Below are 20,881 nucleotides of genomic sequence, written 5' to 3'. Positions count from 1 at the left end.
ACTGAGAGGAGCTCTGCCAAGAAGGACTTGGGACTGCTGGTGGATGAGAGGCTGGACATGAGCTCCCATGTGTGGCCCTGAAAGCCAAATGTGTCCTGGGCTGCACCAAAAACACCATAGCCAGCAGGGCAAAGGAGGGGATTCTGCCCCTCTGCTCTGCTCTGGTGAGACCCCTACCTGGAGTTCTGCATCCAGCTCTGTGTCTCAGCACAGGGAAGACATGGATCTGTTTGACCCTCATCGTAGCCAAATGAGGGCTACAAAATTAATGAAAGCTTGGACACATCTCATATGTGAGAAAAGGCCTAGAGAGTTGTGGCTGTTCAGCCTGGAAAGAGAAGGCTCTGTGGAGATCTCATTTCAGCCTTTCAGTACTTGAAAGAGGTTTATAAGAAAAAGAGGAACAGATTTTTTTTAGCACAACCTGATTTGATAGGACAAGGAGTAATGATTTTAAAGAGGGTAGATTTAGACTACATACAAAGAAGATATTTTTTGACAATAATGGTAGAGAAACACTGGAAAAGGTTGCCCTGAGAGGTGCTGGATGTCTACACCCAGAAACATTCAAGGTCAGGACTGAGCAACCTGATCCAGTTTAAGATGTCTTTGATCACAATAGGTGGGTATTACTAGATGGTCTTTTGAGTTCTCTTCCAACCCAAATTATATTATGATTCCATGATTTTGGGAGCCCACAATAAATCCAGGTTTTAGTGATCAGTGCTAAATAATGATCTCCAGCCTACCACAGAAAACAAGAAAAATGTTGAGATTAAATTCTAGGAGAAATAAAATTTCTATTATATCTCTGTTCCAATGTAAACCTGACCAATATGGCATGAGATCAATGCAGAATGCTCTCAATGCCTTCTGCTCATATTCAACTATTACCAGAAATCAAAAGCACAAGTATGTTGTAAAGTGTCTAGCAGAGTCTCTTAAACAAAATCAAATGGACATACTTTTATGTTTTGTAGCAAAATTGCATTAGTTCTACCCCTCCAAGATTTCAGTTTCTGATCCTTAGAAGCCCTAAGAAGAAAACTTTACATTGGTGGCTGTTGTGCATGTCTGTGCATGAGTGAGAGGCAAGTGGGTATTCACACATTGTACTTCAGACATGAGCACTTCATTTGATGCCAAGCTGCTTCACTGGCTGCCATTATACTTTTGCTCATGTGGAAAAGTCAGAGATTAATCTTGTGATTATGCTCTTAAAAAATTGAGTGCCAGACATGGCTAAGGGAGAAGGGGTTTTTACCATGGCATTTTAATAAGGATCATTATGGTGCACCATTTTGCCAAGGTGGAATGTGCTGTGAGGCACACACACGATAGACTGCACATACAATTTATAGACTTCACAAATTAGCATATCTAACAAAGATGGGAGGCCTGGATGAATGGCATGATATTCCTCCATCTGAGGAATTCGCCCCTGGATGGGCCAAATCTTTAGATTACAGGATATGCTCTGGAGAGGACCTTGGTTTCCCAAGATAGGGTGGGGTTTTCCAGCCTCCTCCTATGATGCCTTTAGGGTGTTTGGTCTCCTGGCCTAACAAAATACTAGGGCTATGCTAAGTTATTGGACTTAAGAAATTACAAGTATGCATGCTAAGAATACTGAAAATACATAAAAGTTATTTAAAAATTACATAAAAGAAAAGGCAAAAAATCATCTTGGCATCAGTGACATAGATATGCATGTGTCTTTAAACCAACATTTTTACACAGTTGCCAAGTATAGTTACCACACATTTTTATTGATAGATTTTTAAAAGATCAGATGCTAGCTAGAACTTCACAATTACTAACATATTGCACTGTCTAGCCAGTAATGACATCAAAATAATAGTGGGATTGCTTCCTATCTCTAGAAAGGCATTCTGAAATAATAATCATCAGTCATCTGAGAAAATCTACATTTTTCTAGGCTAAATTTTATGGCAATGGCACATATGTCAAGCACAAGACATTCTCAGAGATGAAAAGGGTGAAAAACCTGCGTATGTAGGCTGCAAAGAAATTATAATACAAACTGTTCCACAACTTAATCCATTCCCACAGGCAGAACTATCATCTTTTACTTAGTACAGAGAACATAGATTTAGTATTACAATTACTAATCCCTAATATTGCTAAGCAAAGTGTTTTAACATCAGCTGGCATAAGACAGTAATGCTTGCATACATGCATACATGTAGTGAGACTGAATTACAGCCTGTTTAGAACAAGATGTCATCTATTAGCTGTCTATATATTCCTGTTTTTCTCAGGCTGACTTTTGATCACTACTTTCATTGCTGAAGTACAATACCATATGTCATTCAAGACACAACATCAAAAAATGTTCTCATACCAAGTCCAAATATGTAACATGAATTAAAGTCTCAATGATAAGATACCATACAAATATAACTCTGGCAGATGGAGGAAAATATGAGGAAGGACAAAGATGTGGAAAGAAACAGAAGGAAATTTTTTTTTTTCAGTTCTAAAAGGAGAAAGGGACCAAAAAAGAAGCAAAAAGACCCAGTCGTTGCAAACAGGTAGAAAATATCTTTAATATCCTCTGATCTTTTCAGTTAGGTACCAAAAAAAAGAAAAACAGGAAGTGAGATCTTTAAAAGTTCTTCGACTTACCATATTGATGGTGCTTCTGTTCCACTGATCTCTAGGAAGTCATATCCTTCCTCTAACTGGAAGTCAGTGAAGACCAAAGCAATGGTGTCTCCTGGTTCAGCCAATATGGTCCAGGTGCAATCAGCATTATTTTCATACTCAGAAGGGAAGTGTGGACTTGAAATAGTTCCACTTGTCCCACGTAGAGTCCCTCCACAAGCTCCTTCAGCTGACAAAAAGAATATCAATTACTAATGAAGCTGAACTTCAAACAAGTGAAGCACAATCCTTGTTTCTGCTGCAAACCCAGATCTTCTCTACTCACTGAGGACCCACAAATATGCACACACAGAAACAAATATTGTCCAGGTGAATGGAATGGAATATTGTCTGGCCTTTAAGCAGCAGAGGTTTTTGGTTTAGGTTTTCTGACTTTTTTTCCTTGTTGGTGTCACTTCAGCACATTCAAACAAGAATTAAGGTAGCAGGGACACCTGTTATGAGCTGACTTGGAGAACCTGGCTCTGTGAATGTGTGCACAGAAGAAGCCTAAAAAAGAACTGGGCACAAAAAACCAGAAACAGTTAGACTCTTTGTGATACAAATTTTAAAATATTGAACAAATATTTTCTTTCTCTTTTTTCTTATAACAAAAAAAAAAAAAACCAAAAAAAAAAACAAACTGCAGAAAAAAAAATCTTCAATTTTTCACTGTCTTAAACTAGGAAGCATTAATATCATCATACTATCCTTTCCCTTTTTTTTTTTTTTTTTTGTTCTGAATCAGGATGTTTACAGATGATAAATGAATTCAGAAGATTTTGCTGCCAGATGAACCTTCCAAGGTTCATACATCATCAGTTCATAATGCATTTTTTTAATTATAATTACCTATTTTTAAAATGAAAAGCATAGGAATTTTCTCCTAAATCTTGAATGTTATTTAATATTTTGCCAAAGTATTTAGCAAATATCTTGTATTTTCCTTGCTAACACCAAGAAAATATGTCATCCATACAATTCATTGACATAAGAAATTAAAAATTCATCAGGTGGCTTTTGCTTTTTGATAATGTGGCAATGAAAGCCAAAGAAATAGTAATTAAAAATATTTCTGCATAGGAGAAGGATCAGAAGAGAAGCATTTTATTTTTATCTCTTTTATCATCTTTTCTTACTGCTACTATCATTAGGAATTATTTGCATACTATAAGTGCACATGGAGATTCAAAAACACATAGCTTGGCAAGGTGCATAACACAAGGTACTTATAGTCTAATTAGGATAATCACTGAATAGCTAATTAAGACAACAGAAAAGTGCAGGAGTAGAACTGCTCTTCTCAATCACAATTGAAAGCCTGTCAGTGAAAATGTATTTTAAATGAATATTTGAAGGAGAAAAGGATTCATGAATCAAAGGAAGAAGAATTCTGGGTCTGGACATTAGGAAAAGGAGACAATTAAAAGGGGTTAAATAGCCAATAAGTGACAGAAGTAAAAGGAAGAATTTCAAAAAAGGCAGAAACAGAATAATTTCTTTAATGTTTAAGTAATGTATAGAGCATTAATTTGACTAAAAAGAAGAGAAAGCTGCTGAATTGCACAATCCTTACCCTTCTACATGCAAAAGTAAATTTTGATGTACCCAAATGTAACATAACCTTGGCTACTAAAGCCTTATTGATTTAATTTTTTGGCACACAAATATTTTAGAGGAGGTCGTGTTTTCTCAATAAATTTCATATCTTGCTTTCTAGATGCTGATATTTATAAGTGTTTGGTCTGTTTTCAAATGAAGGAATAGAACTAGAATAGATTGACTTTCCTAAAAGATTTCTTTTTTGTTGGTGAAATCAGGCCATTTCTCTGATTCCTTCCTCAATTTCTGGCTTTTTATACAGTGCATATTGAAAGGGCCATTGTGCCCCTGAGGAATGAAAGGGGGAAAGGAAGTGAAAATTAAAAGACCATGGATAAAGCTGAGAATCCCAGTAAAATCTCCTGGTGCATAATACATTCAAAGATTAAAATAATTTGAAAAGTACTGTAAATCTATAATAAAACAGAAAGGAGAATTGAGTTTTGTTTCTGAATAATATCTAAAATGACTCTTTTTTTCCAAGTGTTTCTCTGTGTGTGTGTGTGTGTGTGTGTGTGTGTATGCTTTGGGGGATTTTTGTGGTTGTTGCAGTTTTGCTTTTTTTGTTTGTGTTTTGTTTATTTTTTTTTAATAACTTTCTAGCACTTCATTTCAGATCATCATCCAGCCCAGAAAAGAAAAAACAAATTAATGTTGTACATCCTGTACCTGAACTTTTAAGTTTCAGTTTTTAACACATAACAGTTCCACCTGTATTCTTGAAAGCTAGCAGGCAGACTTTTTCCATTCAGGGTAACTAGCAAGATGAGCAAAATCTTAAGTTACCCATATCTCTAGTAGTAGCTGCTGCTGTCAAATATTTTTATGACAGCATCCTCAATTATATCATCTCTCACTGTTTTTACTGACTGTAAGTTACATGCTAGTGGTAAGTACAATACTCTTCACTGTTCCTGCTACAGAGCCGTTGAGTAAACTTTGAGCTCTGAAGTTCAGAATTTTACAGCTGAAATGTAGTTTATTATTACTGGCAAGCACATGTAAAAATCCAAATTTATACACTGTGCTTTACCAATGACAGCCAAAGGAACACAGACTATTACAGCTATCTGACCAAAGGGATGCATAGCCTTTTAATCCTTCACAACACCGTTCTGAATAGGTTTGTGAGAAGTCAAGCTAACACAGAAAAAGAAAGAGAATTTTGGTCAGCTAGGTGAGACCACAGAAACCAGCCTGAGCCAGAGAGTATTTTCTATCTGACAGATGTGGGTATGCTTTGGGTATTTCCTTCATCACATGTGGCACACAGGCTAAGGCAACCAGACTGTTGAATAGTAAAGCATAATGCATTGCTTAAGTGAGCCCAGGCTGGTTATGGCCTCACTGCTCAGAGGGTAGGACACAAAAGTGTCTGGTCTTACACAGCTGGTCCCAGAGCGAGTTGGTCTCCTTGGACTGATCATGGTTTTTGGCCATGGCCTTCTCTATGTTATGCTTTTGAGTTACTGCTCAGAAATCTTAGCACATCACTGTTCTTGTAATAATTTGATAGCAGATAATGCCTCAGGCTTCATGAATTCAAACTCCATGTGACCTACAAATTGCATTTTAAAATGTGCAAGTAATAATTCCAAACACTTATGCTTATTTTCAAGTTGTAAGCAACTGCACAAAGTGCTGTTTGTATCAGCATAAATGACTACTTGAAGTATAAAGCTACAAACATTTGGATCTCTCAGTAGTCAGGAATTAAGTGCTCTGAATTTAGAGAATATGCATCTCATATAAAGCACACATGCAAAAACATATGGCTGGCACCACTTGACAAAAAATATGTATACTGTATAGATGTGTAGCTTAGATAAAACAGATAAACATATCCATCAAGTTTATTCATGCAAAAAATGAGAAGTACCACTATGGAAGTCAATAAAAAAACCTTTCATTTTTCTTCAAGCTAGAAAGTGCAATTTCACCAAAAATAATAATCTGAAAATATTAGTAAGCTGTATTTTGCATATATGAATCTTGTTACAAGTGAGATGCATGCCTTGATGAGCAGATAGGGATGAAATAAGAACAAAACCAGTATCTTAGAAAACTTTGTTTGAATTGGTTTAGGTACCGTTTGAACATTCAATCATTTTTTACAGGACTTTTCTCTCATCACTACACAGATGCTTTCCAGAGTGCAATGTTCTGTATTCTATGTGCCTTTTTAATATACCACATAATGAAATGTAAATAAAATAACATTTATTGCATAATAAAAACAAAACAAAGCAAAAAACTTCAATAAAACCTAATCTTTCAAAATTTATTAAGAATTTTTAAAAATTAACTTAGAATTTGAATTTAAATATTTGAATTGGCTTTTCCACTTGAAGTTTATATTGAAAGCTCTTCATGTGGAAAAATCACATTACTACACTACTCTTTGAACATAAGTGATAAAAACATAGTGGTGATTTAAAGTACATAAAATTCATAGTAATAAAGTTTTCTCTTCTCATGTCATTAGTAGTCATTTCCTTATCTATGAATAGCAATAGCATAGGTGCAATTAAAAACTTGAGTGATATTTTATGAATCATCATCAAATGACATATTGTCATTTTGAGTCACATTTTATAAGTCTTATCAATTAAAGAAAATTGCAGCCTTAGAGGGTTCTAAATGAGCCATGGGCCTAAATTATTTAGCAAGCCTTATTAAAAGCTTCTCTGAAAAAAGTTCTTTCTTTATTGAGGCTGGAGAGCACATCCACATAGAGAGATCTAAGGGTTTGAGTGGATGGCAAGTTGAACATGAGTCAGCAGTGCCCTGGCAGCCAGGGGGGCCAGCTGTGTCCTGGGGAGTGTTGGGCATCAGGGGGGCAAGGGTGGCTGTCCCACTCTGCATAGCTCTGGAATGGCCCCACCTCGGGTACTGTGCACAGTTCTGGATGTCTCAATCTATAAAGGACATCAAACTATCAGAGCCGGTCTGGAGGGCACAGCTGGTCTTGAGGGCAAGACTTAGGAGGAGTGGCTGAGGTCCCTTGTCTTGTTCAGCCTGGAGAAGGCTGAGGGATGGCCTCATGACCCTCTGCAACTACTCCAGGCAGGCAGCAGAGAGGGAGAGGCTGTCCTCTGCCTGATGACTGTGGACAGGACACAAGGGAACAGAATGAAGATGTGTGAGAGGAAGTTCAGGCTGAACATTAGACAAAGGCTCTTCACTGGGAGACTGGCCAGTCACTGGATCAGGCTCCCCAGGGAAATGGTCATGGCACAGGCTGGTTCGAGCTCAAGGAGCATTGCAATATTGCTCTTTCTTAGGCATGTGGTTTAACTTTCAGCCTTCAGGGAGTTGAAGTCAAGGATCCTTATGGCTCCCTTCCATCTTGAGACATTCTATGATTCTACAATGTATTTAATTCTTTATTAAATGGTGTTTTTCCATAGTTTGTTTGTGAGAAAGTAGATAATTGTACTTCATTTAAAAACATCTTCAGTACAGAGAACACATCTATAAAATAATCATGAATGATTTCTTTCACAAACACATGCTCTGTATATTTTCAAAAAGGTTAGTACAAGAAATTTGGTAATAGCTTTTTTAAAATGGGACTTTAAAATTACCATTTTAAAATGTCTTATTGACAAAAAACATAGAAACAAGCATATTAAAAAAATGAAAAGTTTAAAAGAAAATTTTAACGAGTCATTGACAACTGTCAAGCTGCTAAACCACAGATTCAGAATGACCAAACACATCACAAAGTGTTACAATAGTGTAGCATTATGCATTAATCTGATAGCTCACTTATCTAATTTAATTCCAACAGGCAGACAGCTATTTAACCATCAAAATATACACCTCTACTTCCTTATCTTCTTTACTATTTTATGTATTTACAGACTATATTTTGAGTAGGTAAAAACCAACACCTCTGCTTTATTTCTGTGTTATGAAAAATAGAAACTTGCTAGAAGTTGCTAGGGTTTTTTTCTATCATCACTTGAATCCAGGTGTACTGCATCTCAGCTAAGTGCTCTAATCAGTTTGCCTCCCTTTCTCAATTTCTTCTCGTGCTGTTGATCAACTTCACATAAATTAAATACTCATTAGACCATGCATCTAAGTTTAATTTTATTTCTATCTACATGGTTGTCAAAGGGCACTTCAAAATAATTTGGATTGCTCTCTAAGTAGAATTTCAGGGAGGGTTGGTTAAAATTTCAGAAATTATTGTGGTTTAGCAAAATAGAATCTATTTTGCATATATTAAATTATCATGTTTCTCACATGAAGCTAATAGCATGTACAAAATAGAAACACAAAAATTGTTGCAGTTTCTTTAGCAACCTGTGGGAAACCATTTCATCTGCAGCACTACTTTGAACATTTTAGCTTTGAGATTCCAGTGAGCTTGATCTAAGCAGACCTCAGTGGGGTCATTCCACAGTTATAGGCCCTGAGAATACTGGACTCACATGGGTAATCTTGCTCTGGTTGTTTTTATTTTGTAAAAATTTTGCTTTATTTAGTAACCTTTAATTATTTATTCTATCAAATCAGTTTGTTATATTATAAAGACCAATTTCTTCTCCATCCACTCTGGACAGGATATCTGATCTATTAGTCAAAAAAGTTACATACTTCAAATAATACAGAAATAATGATGGACTAAATACTTGCTACACTGGCATAAAAGTAATTTTCTGAATTGATAGCTTTTACTTGAGCAAACTTAAAATCAAAACCCCAACTCTAACACATTTTTATGCAAAACCATAGTTTTAAGAGGAGACAGTTAAATTAAAAAGTTCAAATATTAATAAGCAGTATTCTCATACTCTCTCTTCCAAAAAAAAAAGATCATTTTTCAGGATATCTTGTAAATATTTTCTTATTTTTCAGTTAAGCATCCTGAACTATTTTCCAGTGATTATCCAAAAACACTTGAGAATATGTTTTTGAAGCTGATGATGATGCTTTGAAGTAACAGTCTACAACAAATGAACAGTAAAGTCCTCATTTTAAAGCAAAAAGACAAAAGGCTGAATTCTTTGAGACCAAATTAACGATCATTAAAAATTTCACTGAAAAAAAATTATTAAATTTAATCCAGTTATTCTCAGAACTCTAAGGGCATTTATCAAACCCATCTTTTTATGACTGCCTCTGAGGTTTGATATTCATTTTAATAAATGAGTCTTTCTCCCGTCTTAACTTTGCTCATATTGCTTATGGTCAGGCTGAAGTTTTGTTTTCCATTTTTTGACTTTACTGCATCATTCTGGATATCACTGCTATGTTTTCATTGTGATGATCATCTCATTTTTTCACTTGTTCTCAGCTTCCAGGCCCCTTATTTCAAAGATCAAGCTTTCACCTGGCAGCTTTTCATATTTTATCAAGTCCTTCCATAACTACTGCCACATGCTAGAACCAGAACATCTAAATACAGATATATATGTGGGTAAATGTATATCTGTACATACACACACATAGATACAGATACATAAAACTACTTGTATCTGTGTCCTTAAATCTCTTGGGTGTGATCTACTAGTCCTGCACTACCATGTAAGAAATTACACTGCATCTGCTTTGCTGTCTGCTTTTCTTGAAACACTCTCTGACTTCTAATTCGACTTGTTACAATGAGGGCTTTTTCCAAATTTCATCTCAAAATAAATGCTTCACCAAATCAGATTATTCTGGAAGTGAACAAAATTGCTCAGATAGGAGTCTACTATGTCACTGTAAAATATAGAGACTATAGGCTGGATATAAGTAAATGTTCTTATTTTATCATGTAATGTAGCATCAGTAAGCATAATTATTGAAAAATATTCTTTTTATTTCCCTTTTTAATTTTTGTGATTGTAAACATGGATAAATATGGGATCTTTTTCTCTTCCTTAAACTCATAAAACAGTATTTGTCTAAACATCAGGGGTTGAGAAGAAATTATAACAGAATTGCTTGCTACCTCAGAAGGTATGGATAACAGGAAAATAATCAATTTCTCTTTGCTATTTTTTTCAAAAACATCAGCTCTGCATCTCATTCAGTTTATCTTACTCTAAATGAATCACAGACTCTTTTTCCTTTCATCCATTATTAAGGAACACCTTTTTTTGATTTTAGACATAGAAAAATATATGTGCTTGTGTGTGTGTGTGTTTGTGTATGTAAAAAAATATATATTGACCACAATATTTCTCCAAAAATAGTTCTTAAATCTGAAACCCGATTAATTATTACTCGTTCCTTTTGGAATTCTCTGAAATAAGATCATTTTACTTAATTGTCTTCTTTATTTTCCCTCCAATAGACAGATGTGTTTTTAATGATAATATATTACATGTTCTTTCCTTCACAGCTATTTTTATTGTGAGAAAATCTTACCATTGTAATATTACTAATCCAATTTGTATTCCTAATGTTAGCTTCATAAAAATCTTGACTCATGCAACTATAATCAACTAGGGATTCTCAAAATTACTGAGAATTGAGAACCTAATTATACAAAGTTCATTTAGAAGTAGTCACATATCATAAATCAGCTATTAGTGGAACTACTGAAGAGAACGAAATTAAATTTCAAAATGTTTCAGATTGTACTGCACAGTATTTCAACCTCAAGACAAGGCAAATGTTTTGGATGACACTATTATGGTAGCTGAGATTGAGACAACAGAGACCTTTTTAATTCTCAGGGAAAAAAACTCCCATATCAGCAGAGTATAGGCTGGCCATTGATTCTCTCTGATAAGTCTTGTAAGTATACAAAAATATAATTTGTAAGTGTATTTGTATATACCTAGGCAATGTTTTTGCAGAAACTCAAGGTAAACTTCACAGCTTTCTTATAATAGTTGAAAAGTCCTTAGTTGTTCTTATTTACCTTATGAAAAAACAGGACTAAGTTTTAATAATTGCCTCATCTTTCAGGATTGCCTCATCTTTTATATTTTAAATTTTCTCTGGGGATTGTTTCCTATTTGGGGGATCCATGATTTTTATTGAAAGAAAAAAAAAAAAAGAGAAAAAAAGAGAAAAAAAAGCAAATATCTTGACAATAAAATTCTCTAAACTTTCTAAAAATTTCATTGACTCATTTGACTTCTGTTCAGAGTTCATTCAAAGCCATCAATGAGCACAGTCCAGCTCCACCTCTCTCACTATGGCTATACTTTAAAAGGAGAATTTCCAAAACTGAGCAGCAGCCAGAGAAACAAAATGACAAAAACAAGAGTCAATGCTGTCTACATCTTCCATGAAACTTAGTAATCCACTAGGAATTCTTCTAGCAAAACCAGCAGCTATAAAGTTAGACCATGTATAAATTATGGGACACTAGCTTCTTAATTTTCCTGGAATTATGATGTGACAAAACTACAGAAAGTAGCATTTTTTCAGTATCAGCAAAGCTAAGGAAACGTACTACAGAGAACAAGGCTGTTACAATTTTTTAGTAAGCCTCAGAGCTTTATTAACTCTGTTATGTTATCTTGAATGCGTGCCATGAAATTAGTTTATGATGACAAGAAAGAAGAATACCATCTGGAAACAGAACTGTAACAAAAGATGCTTTCATGGAAAAGATCAAGGTTCTTAGAGAAACAATAGGGGAACATGTCTTGCTTGAAGTCATAGAGAATGCAAAGGGCTACCTCATGGCATATGCTCCAGACTGATAAAATGAAATAAAATAAGAAATGTCTAAAATCTTTCATCAAATCCACATTCCACATGAATTCTAAAAATTCGCTGAGGCAATGGCTTAGCTGACATAAGTCATCAACTGGTAAATAACTTCTCTGTTATGATCTTCATTTCTACTCAGACTGTGCATAGAATTCTATGGATTTCATGGAAGATTTGCAGGAGGTTTAGGATCACACCTGATTTTTTATTAGAAGGTTAAATTCACAGGGTAACAAATATGGATGGAATTTCAGTCTTGTGAAAGATATTTGCATGCAGGCAAATAATGCCAAAACAGACAGTATCTGCAGAAATATAAGAAATATTTAGTAGACACTGATGATACCATGAACTTATGTATATTTTTCTGACACCTGTTTGCTATCTCTTACTAAAAGGATTAAAATAGGCCTGGCCAAAATATTTTTTGGGTTTTTTGATTGTTGACCCTTGAATTTTTTTGGAGCACAGAAAAGTATAAAATATTTCCTTCCTGTGAGGAACTATGATACAAGAGCCCTCAGTCACAAGTAACCATTACTGGATAAAACAACTGCCCTTTGTTGCTCATCCACATGGGTACCAATAAAACTGCCAAGGGAGTGGCAGGAGTAGCAGTAAAGGGTGTCCACAGGGCATGAGAACAGGCTAAAGACCACAGGAGACCAGAGGGGTTTAATTCAAGGGCAAAAGTTCAGGTAGGAGTATTAGATTCCAGCACTTTACTAAGGAGCTGGGGCCAGACAACAGGGCTTTGACCTCTTTGACCACAGGGTCCCCTTCAAGGAATGAGGACAGGAGGGGAGACATAGGATCTGCCTGGCTGAACAGGGCGAGTTCTGCTGACCTAGTGAAAAGAGTTTGTCATAGGAAAACACCAAAACATAAAGGCAAATAGGAGAACAGGCCAAGGAGAGAAGAAATGGGGACAAGACAATGAATGTTTCTCTTCTTCCCTCTCACAAAGCAACATGAAACCATTTGAAGTGCCTGTATTTAAAAGTGTGCTCTGTGGGATGCACACTGGACAAACTGAAAGTGCATATACAGTCACAGAACTGTGGTGGGACAGTTCACCTCAATGGAGGGCTCCAATGGATAGGCACAGACTGTTAGGAAATGCAGGAAAGAAAGGAGAGGCTGCACCTTACACAAGGTAGGATCTTGAATTAACAGAGCTCTCTCTGCTGCACTACAGGCTATGAGCTCTTGGGCTCCTGTAGGCTAGAATGAGAAGTGAAAGTCAAGGGAGAGGTCACTATTGTGAATATCTGCTACAGGCCAACTGATTGAGCAGTGATCAAAACTGTTAAAGTACTACAAATTTCCCAGACACAAGGTCTGGTTATCATCAGAGACTCTAACACCCACAGCATCTCTGGGGATGGCAGCATAGCAGAGGGCAAGCAATGCATTAGATAGCTGATATCTGATATCAATTTTTTTTAATGCAGGTACTGGACAGGACAACAAGACATATGAGCAAAGAACATTCAGATAAGTCATATTTAACAGCAGCTGTTGCCACAATGACCATTAGCTGAATATCTTGGGGGAAGTGAAAAAGGCAGTTTAAAGAATCAACACCTTGGACTTCAACAGAGCAGATTTCAACTTATTTATGAAGTGAGAAAAAGGATGTCTTGTGCTGATGTCTTGAAGGGCAGGACTGCCATTCAGACAGACTTTTATGGCAGGACTTAACAAGCTGCAAGTGTAACAGAAATCTCATGAAATTCCAAAACAGAAATGCAAAGACTTATATCTAGACCAGGATCATTCCACGCAAAAATTATTTCTAGGTCGTGGCTCTGACAAAAGGACTCAAAATCCTGGTGAAACGCAAGCTGAGTGTATGGTGCACCTCTGCAGCAATGAAAGCTTACCTCGCATGGGGTACATGACCAAGAGCACAGCCAGCAGCTAAAGAGGGAGAGCTCATCTGCTTGACACTTAGGAAGCTCCATCTAGAATGCTTTGTCGAACCTAGGGTCCTTCAGCACAAAAGAGACACTGACATTGACAGCCTACAACAAGCCCAAAGAATGGCGAGTAAAACTTCAAGATGCTGAAGAACATAGTGCATGAGACAAGAGGATGAGGAAGAGAATTTTTTAGAATTGACAACTGGAGGGTATGTGAAAATCTAACAGCACAATTTAGTTTAGTAAAGAGACAGAATGAAAATAGAATCTTTTCACAGACCCAGAACAGGAGAAGAAGTAGACATAATCTGTAAAATTCTTATTTAAATTGGATGTGAGACTGAGGCCAGCTGGGCACCATAACAGGTTTACAGGGAGAATTTAAAATCTTCATCCAAGGAGATACTAAATATTCAACTAGGCAAAGCCCTGAGCAATCTGACAAAACTTTGAAGTTATCCATGCTCTGAGCAGGAGTAGGACTCAAAGGGACTGGACCACCCTTCAAAGTGACTGCACCACCCTTCAAAATTTACATCACTAAAGTTTTTTAGTGATGTAAAGGTCCTGTAATGAAATGGATATTGCTATGCTCCACGTAAACAGAAAGAAAAAAAGATGAGTAGATAATATCTATCGCTGAATCCAAACTCTGGAGTGTCACTGCTTGAATTACTACAGTTTTAAATGGTGTCAATTTTGAGAAAGAACATTAGTATGCTTTAATTTAGGGGAAACAAAACCACTTCAAAATAAACTTATTTAATCTGCTGTTTGTATTTAAAAGATATTTCATGTCTTTATTTTTTACCTCTGCAAAAAGGAACGGGAAAATCCCACGATGCACCATTCCCAGGACTCACAATACACGTCAACATGGCATGGCCTTCTAGGATGTAACCAGAGATACAGCTATATCGGATTTTATCTCCAATGTTGAATCTCGTTCCATGAAGTACTCCTTTAGGTATTTCTCCTGGGTTGCCACATGTATGACTGGGTAAAACTGCCAAAAGAAAGAATGAAATACACTACAGTTAAAATTTGCAGAATGAAATAATAATACTTGTCCAAGAATTATATTTAACTATTTGGTTTCAGTTTTGGTTCCTTTTTTATTTTTTAAACGCGATTCCTTATACAAGCAAGGTAAAATTAGGTTATGGAATACACCTGTGCCAAACTTTTCAGCTTTTAATATATGCCATCATTTTCAAAGCTGATTTCAAGCTCAGTTCTTGGTTTAACAGTCCTTCAGTGAAGTTCTTCACAGATGTATTTTCAAGAAAAGTATCCTACATATCCTGCTGATTTTCTTTGAATGGAGTGAAAGAACTTTCTATTTAATTCTACCTTATAAATATTGCAAAGATATTCATACAACAAAATTTTAGGCGCAGGCCATAGAAAGCCCTTCATGCATAGTTTTCATTTAGGTGTTGAAAGGGAAATTTAAAATAATCCAATAATTAATTGTTCTCTGACATTAAAATAAAGCCTCAAGTATAGAAAAAAATTTGATTTTCTTCTTAGTTTCATATTAGTTCGCATTCTAGAAAATAAATTAAGTCAGTATTTGTTGAAAGAATCAGAAAATATCAAGGGAACTAAGCAGTGACATTGGGAAAATATGAATGGACACTTTTTATTGCAGAAACTTACTACCATTTGTAGTTATTAGTTATTTGAATGATGTTGTCTGAACAAGTTATCATCTTAAAGACAAAATTCCTCCATCTACAAAAAACCAAAAATTTGTGTAGGGGAGAAGGAAAATTCAGTTGGTTTTGTTCTCAAACCTCTTTGAAAGTTATTAGTGGCACTCTCTTTCTTTTCACTAAAGTAGAAAAATTAAAATTCTTTAATGTCCCTTAGAGGAGAACAAATAAATGCAGGGAACTAGAATGCATCATGAACAGAGCACAGAGGAGAAGTGTGCATCAAAGAAATGGTGGTCTGAAAAGCTCATATAATTCAGGTATCATTGCAGAAGCCACATCTGTTCAATAAGCAAATTCTTTCACTCCATAGTTCCTCTTTTTCTTTACTCTACCCATCTGGAGAATAAACAGCCATGCCAACCTCTAACCTGCATGTTGAGAAGGTGAATTACTCAATACAAGCATATCCTCAGAATGGTTCAAAGCATTATATCAATATATCAATATTAATTATGCCCCATTATACCATGTACGTCCAATTAGTGAATGCACGCCCTTAATTCATTACTCACTTAGTCACAGTAGCATTTAAGTGATAGTAATTACATTTAATTTACAAACCAAGTTATATAAAAATTTTTGAAAAGGTCAAGAAACATAAAGATTAAAAAAATTAGAAGAGAGATTACTTTCCCTTACAACATTATGTCATTATAAAAATACCAAAATATTCTATAAATATTAGCAAGGAATCAAAAATCACCTAGGACTCTAATGAATGATGTGTTAGACATATGTTCTACACATTGCAGATCAAAGATCTAAGTTTTCTTGAATTAAGGAAACTAATTAAGGTTGTTTGTAAGTAGCTATCAAAGGTAGAAACAAACATTATGATAGCTGGCTTATTTTGTACTGCTTCAGCAAGTTTAATAGAATAGATTTTTTTTTGGATGTGCTCACTCACATTGTTAAAATAGTCACTGCTTGATTCACATATATTAGAAAGATTATATACAAAATAAAGTAGTTTACATATAAAATAAACATATCAAAATAATTGGAATAAAGACACTGATTTGTATTCCAAAAAGCTGAAAACTATTAACTATTACAAGCTACAGCATATATTGCTATATGTTATTACATATATTTAGCACAACTGAAAATGCTACCTCTCTCTTTTCAAACGTTTCCTTTTCTGCTGCCTTAGTCATGATAGGCTATCACAGGCATTTGTTCAGTACAAGTCAAAAAAAAATTTGTTACCTCCTTTGTTACAGTAGAATACTTGGATTTGAGACAAAAATTTCTTTATGTTATTTTCTAATCAAAACATTTTTACAAAGAGCTATAAATTGAAGCAGTTTAATGCAAAGATCTGATGCATGCAGCAAAAAAAATTATACAATCCAAATGCCAGCTTTTATTTTTACTAGAGGGTGTTTTATCAGAAAAATAAAAAAAAAAATTATTCAAAGCTACTATGGATTCTGGTAAACTGCATTCCTAAGGAAACACATCACAGAAAATCCACATCTGCCATATAAATAACTGTCATTAGCTAAGTGCTGAAACTGTATTGCAGCAAGTCAGTCTGTAAAGTCTCCTAGGATATGTTTACCTACATCTTCTTACCACTGCCTCTGTCAAGAACTTTAGAGGAAATGAAATTGGCACACACTTTACCACAACCACCTAAAACCCAGTAAAAAATGAGTGATCTGAGAGTGACAGCCATACTCAATAATACATGTAATAGTTCACAAGACTTCTCCACTTTTCCAGATCAAGCATTCAACTACATTATTTATGTGCTTTTCTAAAACTTTGACTGAAGTATATTGAGATAGACACAGTTTCATCTGTGCAGGCTTTACTGTTTCTAGTCTAGACCTAAAATGAGTTAGCTTTTGAAGGTTCCTAACATTGAACAAAATAGTTTAATCTTTGGATTATGAGAATTCTAGCCAACCAAACCTATCATATGCATCCATCAAGCTTTAAATTCATTGCCAAATTTTCAGTAAAAGACCCATATTTGTCTATAGAGTTACTGAGGTCTACTGTAAATAAGATTGCAGTCACAGGCACTTGATTCATTAAATAATTTGATTTTCACTGTGTATTGAGAACTATTATAAACTATACTACACTGAAGCACTTAAGATTATGAATTTTTTTATACAGAACTAATGTTAGAGGGCTCTCACCATGCTTCCTATCCTTTTTTTTTTCGCCCAAGTCCCTTCCAATTTTGGAAAACAAAAGTAATTACAGTGTGTGGAGAATAATCTATGTAGTCTTGGTATTTAGTCTTAGCAAAAATATGCAGAGTGCGAAAACCAAGGACGTCTTTCTCCAATTTCCTCCTCAAGTAGAATGTCTATCTTCACCATTCTAACAGACATAAAACCCTGCATAGACTTCACTTCCTAGCACAGATCAATGTGTAGCACTGCTTATTAAATAAGACTTATTCACTAAATTGAGCTAAGAGATAGGCCTTCCTCATACACTACCTCTATCTTCCTGGACAGAAGAAATTTTTAACAAATGCATATAATCAAAATCCATAATGCAAATAATTAATGATCTAAAATGCCAAAGGTTTAACTTTCTATTAAAACTAACTGCATGCTACATTTTCTTTTTTTTTTCAGAAAAGCATTCAAACCATTACAATCTATATGCTAAAATGTAAGGCTAATATTTATTATGAGACAGAAACAAAAGGCTACGAGATAGCAGGATTGTAAAAAATAGTGGAAAAATGACGGCTTGGTGATATACGAATTTTCAATTAAAGGTTATTAATAAATTCATATTTAACAAAAATACTCATTCTTAAGTGGTGTGTATCAGATTATTTATTTATATAGCCTTTTCAAGACTCTTTCTAAGGCTAAAATCTATATTTATTTGCCACACATGCCGCTTGAAAGAATATTAACAGCACCTTAAACTTAGTAATCTTCTGCTTTCACTTATAAAGAGTTTCCTTCATTTTTTTTATAGACTTCATCATCTACCTCTTTCTGATTTATCATAACAGAGAAACACCATAAAATTAAACAACAGTTGTTGATAATGAAAAAAAAACCCAAACCAAAATATAAATAGTAGCTGTCACTGGAATAAATAAACTTTTGAAGGACTATTTCACCCAAGTTTCTTACTATTGTCTCCACACTAGAATGCAAGAGTCTTTAAATATGCAATAAGAAATGCCTAAAGTTTTTCATGTGTTCACTTCTAGCGGTCCCACTGCTACTGCCTCGTGATACTGGCAATGTAATGTCCTGATTTGGTAAGATCTTTTTTTCTAATTTGGTTTAAGAAGTTGAGTTAAAAATAGATACTTTCTGATAATTCCCAAAGGATTTGAGGTCTCTGTCAGCCCAACTCCTATTAAGTGTTACATAAATAAGACATCTGGATTTGAAACCAGTTATAAAACTGTGAAAATTAACTTCCCAACCTTTGCTGAAGTTAGTATTCAGAGACCCAATCTGACAACAATTTTCATGAGAAACAACAGATTTCTTTTTTTCTCTCAGATGTCACAATCATCAACTAGATTGCAAAGATCGCCTAGAGGCCTTAGCAGCAAAAAGCCCAAACTGCTCATGTCAGTTAAAATTATGTCAGTTTCACCCTTCTGTGAACCAGTTGCTCGGCTCATATAGGCCACACACGGTAGTTGGAACTTGACAGCAGCAATTCAGAAAGCAGCTCAATGCCAATTAGGAAAAATAGGAAGAGGAAAGAAGAAAGAAAAGGAACTAATTAAATGTTTTTCGTCCATTTATTTCAATATCTTTACATGACTTTCCAAGGATATATAAGATTTGTTATTTTTCCTGTTGCTACTGAAACAGCTGGAAGAGTTTTCCATGTTGCACTTAAGTTTTGCCAAATGAAAACTTGCTGACTTTTTGCTGTTCCATAGTACCTCTACTACAGTCCTCTGGGTATTTTCTAACATTACCTTAAATTGGTGGCCACAGGCAAAACCACACACAAAGGGAAAAGCATAAGTTAGGAGGAAATGAGATAGTCCTTTGATACCAATGGCTGCTTTGGAATTACAGTCCTGGGAGGGACTTCAGAAGCTCTGTGGAGAAAATCAGGGTTTCAGAAAATTTCGGGGCATATGTCAAGATATTCAATAGGTATGAGGCACAGCCCATGATACCCTGTCCACATGGCTACAGTAGAAGTTGTATTTTACTGTTTCATGCATAAATGGAAGACATACATTCAACTGTATTTGCAGCTACAGAAGAAGAAAGCAGCTTTTGAGGAAGGTAATTACTATACTCATAAAAACTGAACAGAATGAGCTCAAAAACAGGAGATGAAAAAAGCTAAATTATCTTGCAAGAATGGCATTGAAACTGAAGTCTCTACTCAGAAAACTGAACATCTTTTCCATGTTTTAACTTTCAGTTCAACATTAGTCTGGGAGAGCTAACATGGAGTTCCTAATGGTCAATCATACACAGAATTTTCACCTTTATTCACTCCAAAAAGAATTCAGGAAATTTTTCTCAACTCCAGAGTAACAAATAATCATGATAAGAATCTACTGCTAGAAGGGTAGCACCAAATTGTGTGTCATTTGCACGTGGGCATATACACACCCACAGAGACACAACTAACTTGTGAAAGCTTTAGTCTGCAAGTTACCTAACATCAAATTCACATCCTTCCTAAAAATTATTTCATCAAAAAATTAATGGATTTCACTAGGTTTGCTCTAGGGGGAGGAAACCTAAAACCAAAAATATATAAAGCGCATGGTCATGGAATACCTGATAATTTAGCCATATTTACACTACAAGCTGTCAAGTGCAATGTTCAAGGGTCTACATGGCACAGATACTTATCTATTGCAGCATTCAACATGGTCCTCCATTTATCTGCTGGCAATATTTTTGTTCAGACTCTCTTGGTTGGGCCTAATTGCAATATTTTTCTAAAAATTATCCAAACAAACAAAACAAAAACCCACCCAGACTAATTGGCTGACAGAAATAAAACTTTTATGTTTATTTTTGCTATCTTATTTGTATGCAGTCCCAAGATCTGAAGAAATTTCTTTCCTGTTACATGCTAATTTCTGTATTTGTGCACACATGAACCATTGCAATATTTGCTAGATAAAATGCTTAAATTGTTTCACTTTTGAAAGATATAACTTTCTTGTTTTACAAGCATTTACCCAACTTTTTCTGTGCATCTCTAAGGATGTGCAAAATTGTACTGGATTGAAAGCTATGAAAATCATTTAGGAGTATACAGCACCTTTAAAACTTTAAACATCTTTCGCATTAAGATTGATATTTTAATTTT

General features: G+C 35.1%; 1 protein-coding gene across 1 annotated transcript in view; it reads right to left on the bottom strand.

The window, feature by feature from the left end:
• The window catches only part of CSMD1 (CUB and Sushi multiple domains 1), a 1,067,000-nt gene that overhangs the window by 502,794 nt on the left and 543,325 nt on the right, over positions 1-20,881 (bottom strand). Inside the window, exons 4-5 of the mRNA XM_059842787.1 lie at positions 14,674-14,868; positions 2,650-2,857 (exon numbers count right to left, since the gene is read on the bottom strand). Of these exons, the coding sequence (XP_059698770.1) occupies positions 2,650-2,857; positions 14,674-14,868 (403 nt within the window). The remainder of the gene's footprint in view (positions 1-2,649; positions 2,858-14,673; positions 14,869-20,881) is intronic.

This window comes from Haemorhous mexicanus, chromosome 3, assembly GCF_027477595.1.
Source record: "Haemorhous mexicanus isolate bHaeMex1 chromosome 3, bHaeMex1.pri, whole genome shotgun sequence".
In the NCBI taxonomy this organism is placed as follows: Eukaryota; Metazoa; Chordata; class Aves; order Passeriformes; family Fringillidae; genus Haemorhous; species Haemorhous mexicanus.
The sequence above is the reverse complement of the archived record's forward strand: the minus strand, read 5'-3'. Positions and strand labels throughout refer to the sequence as shown.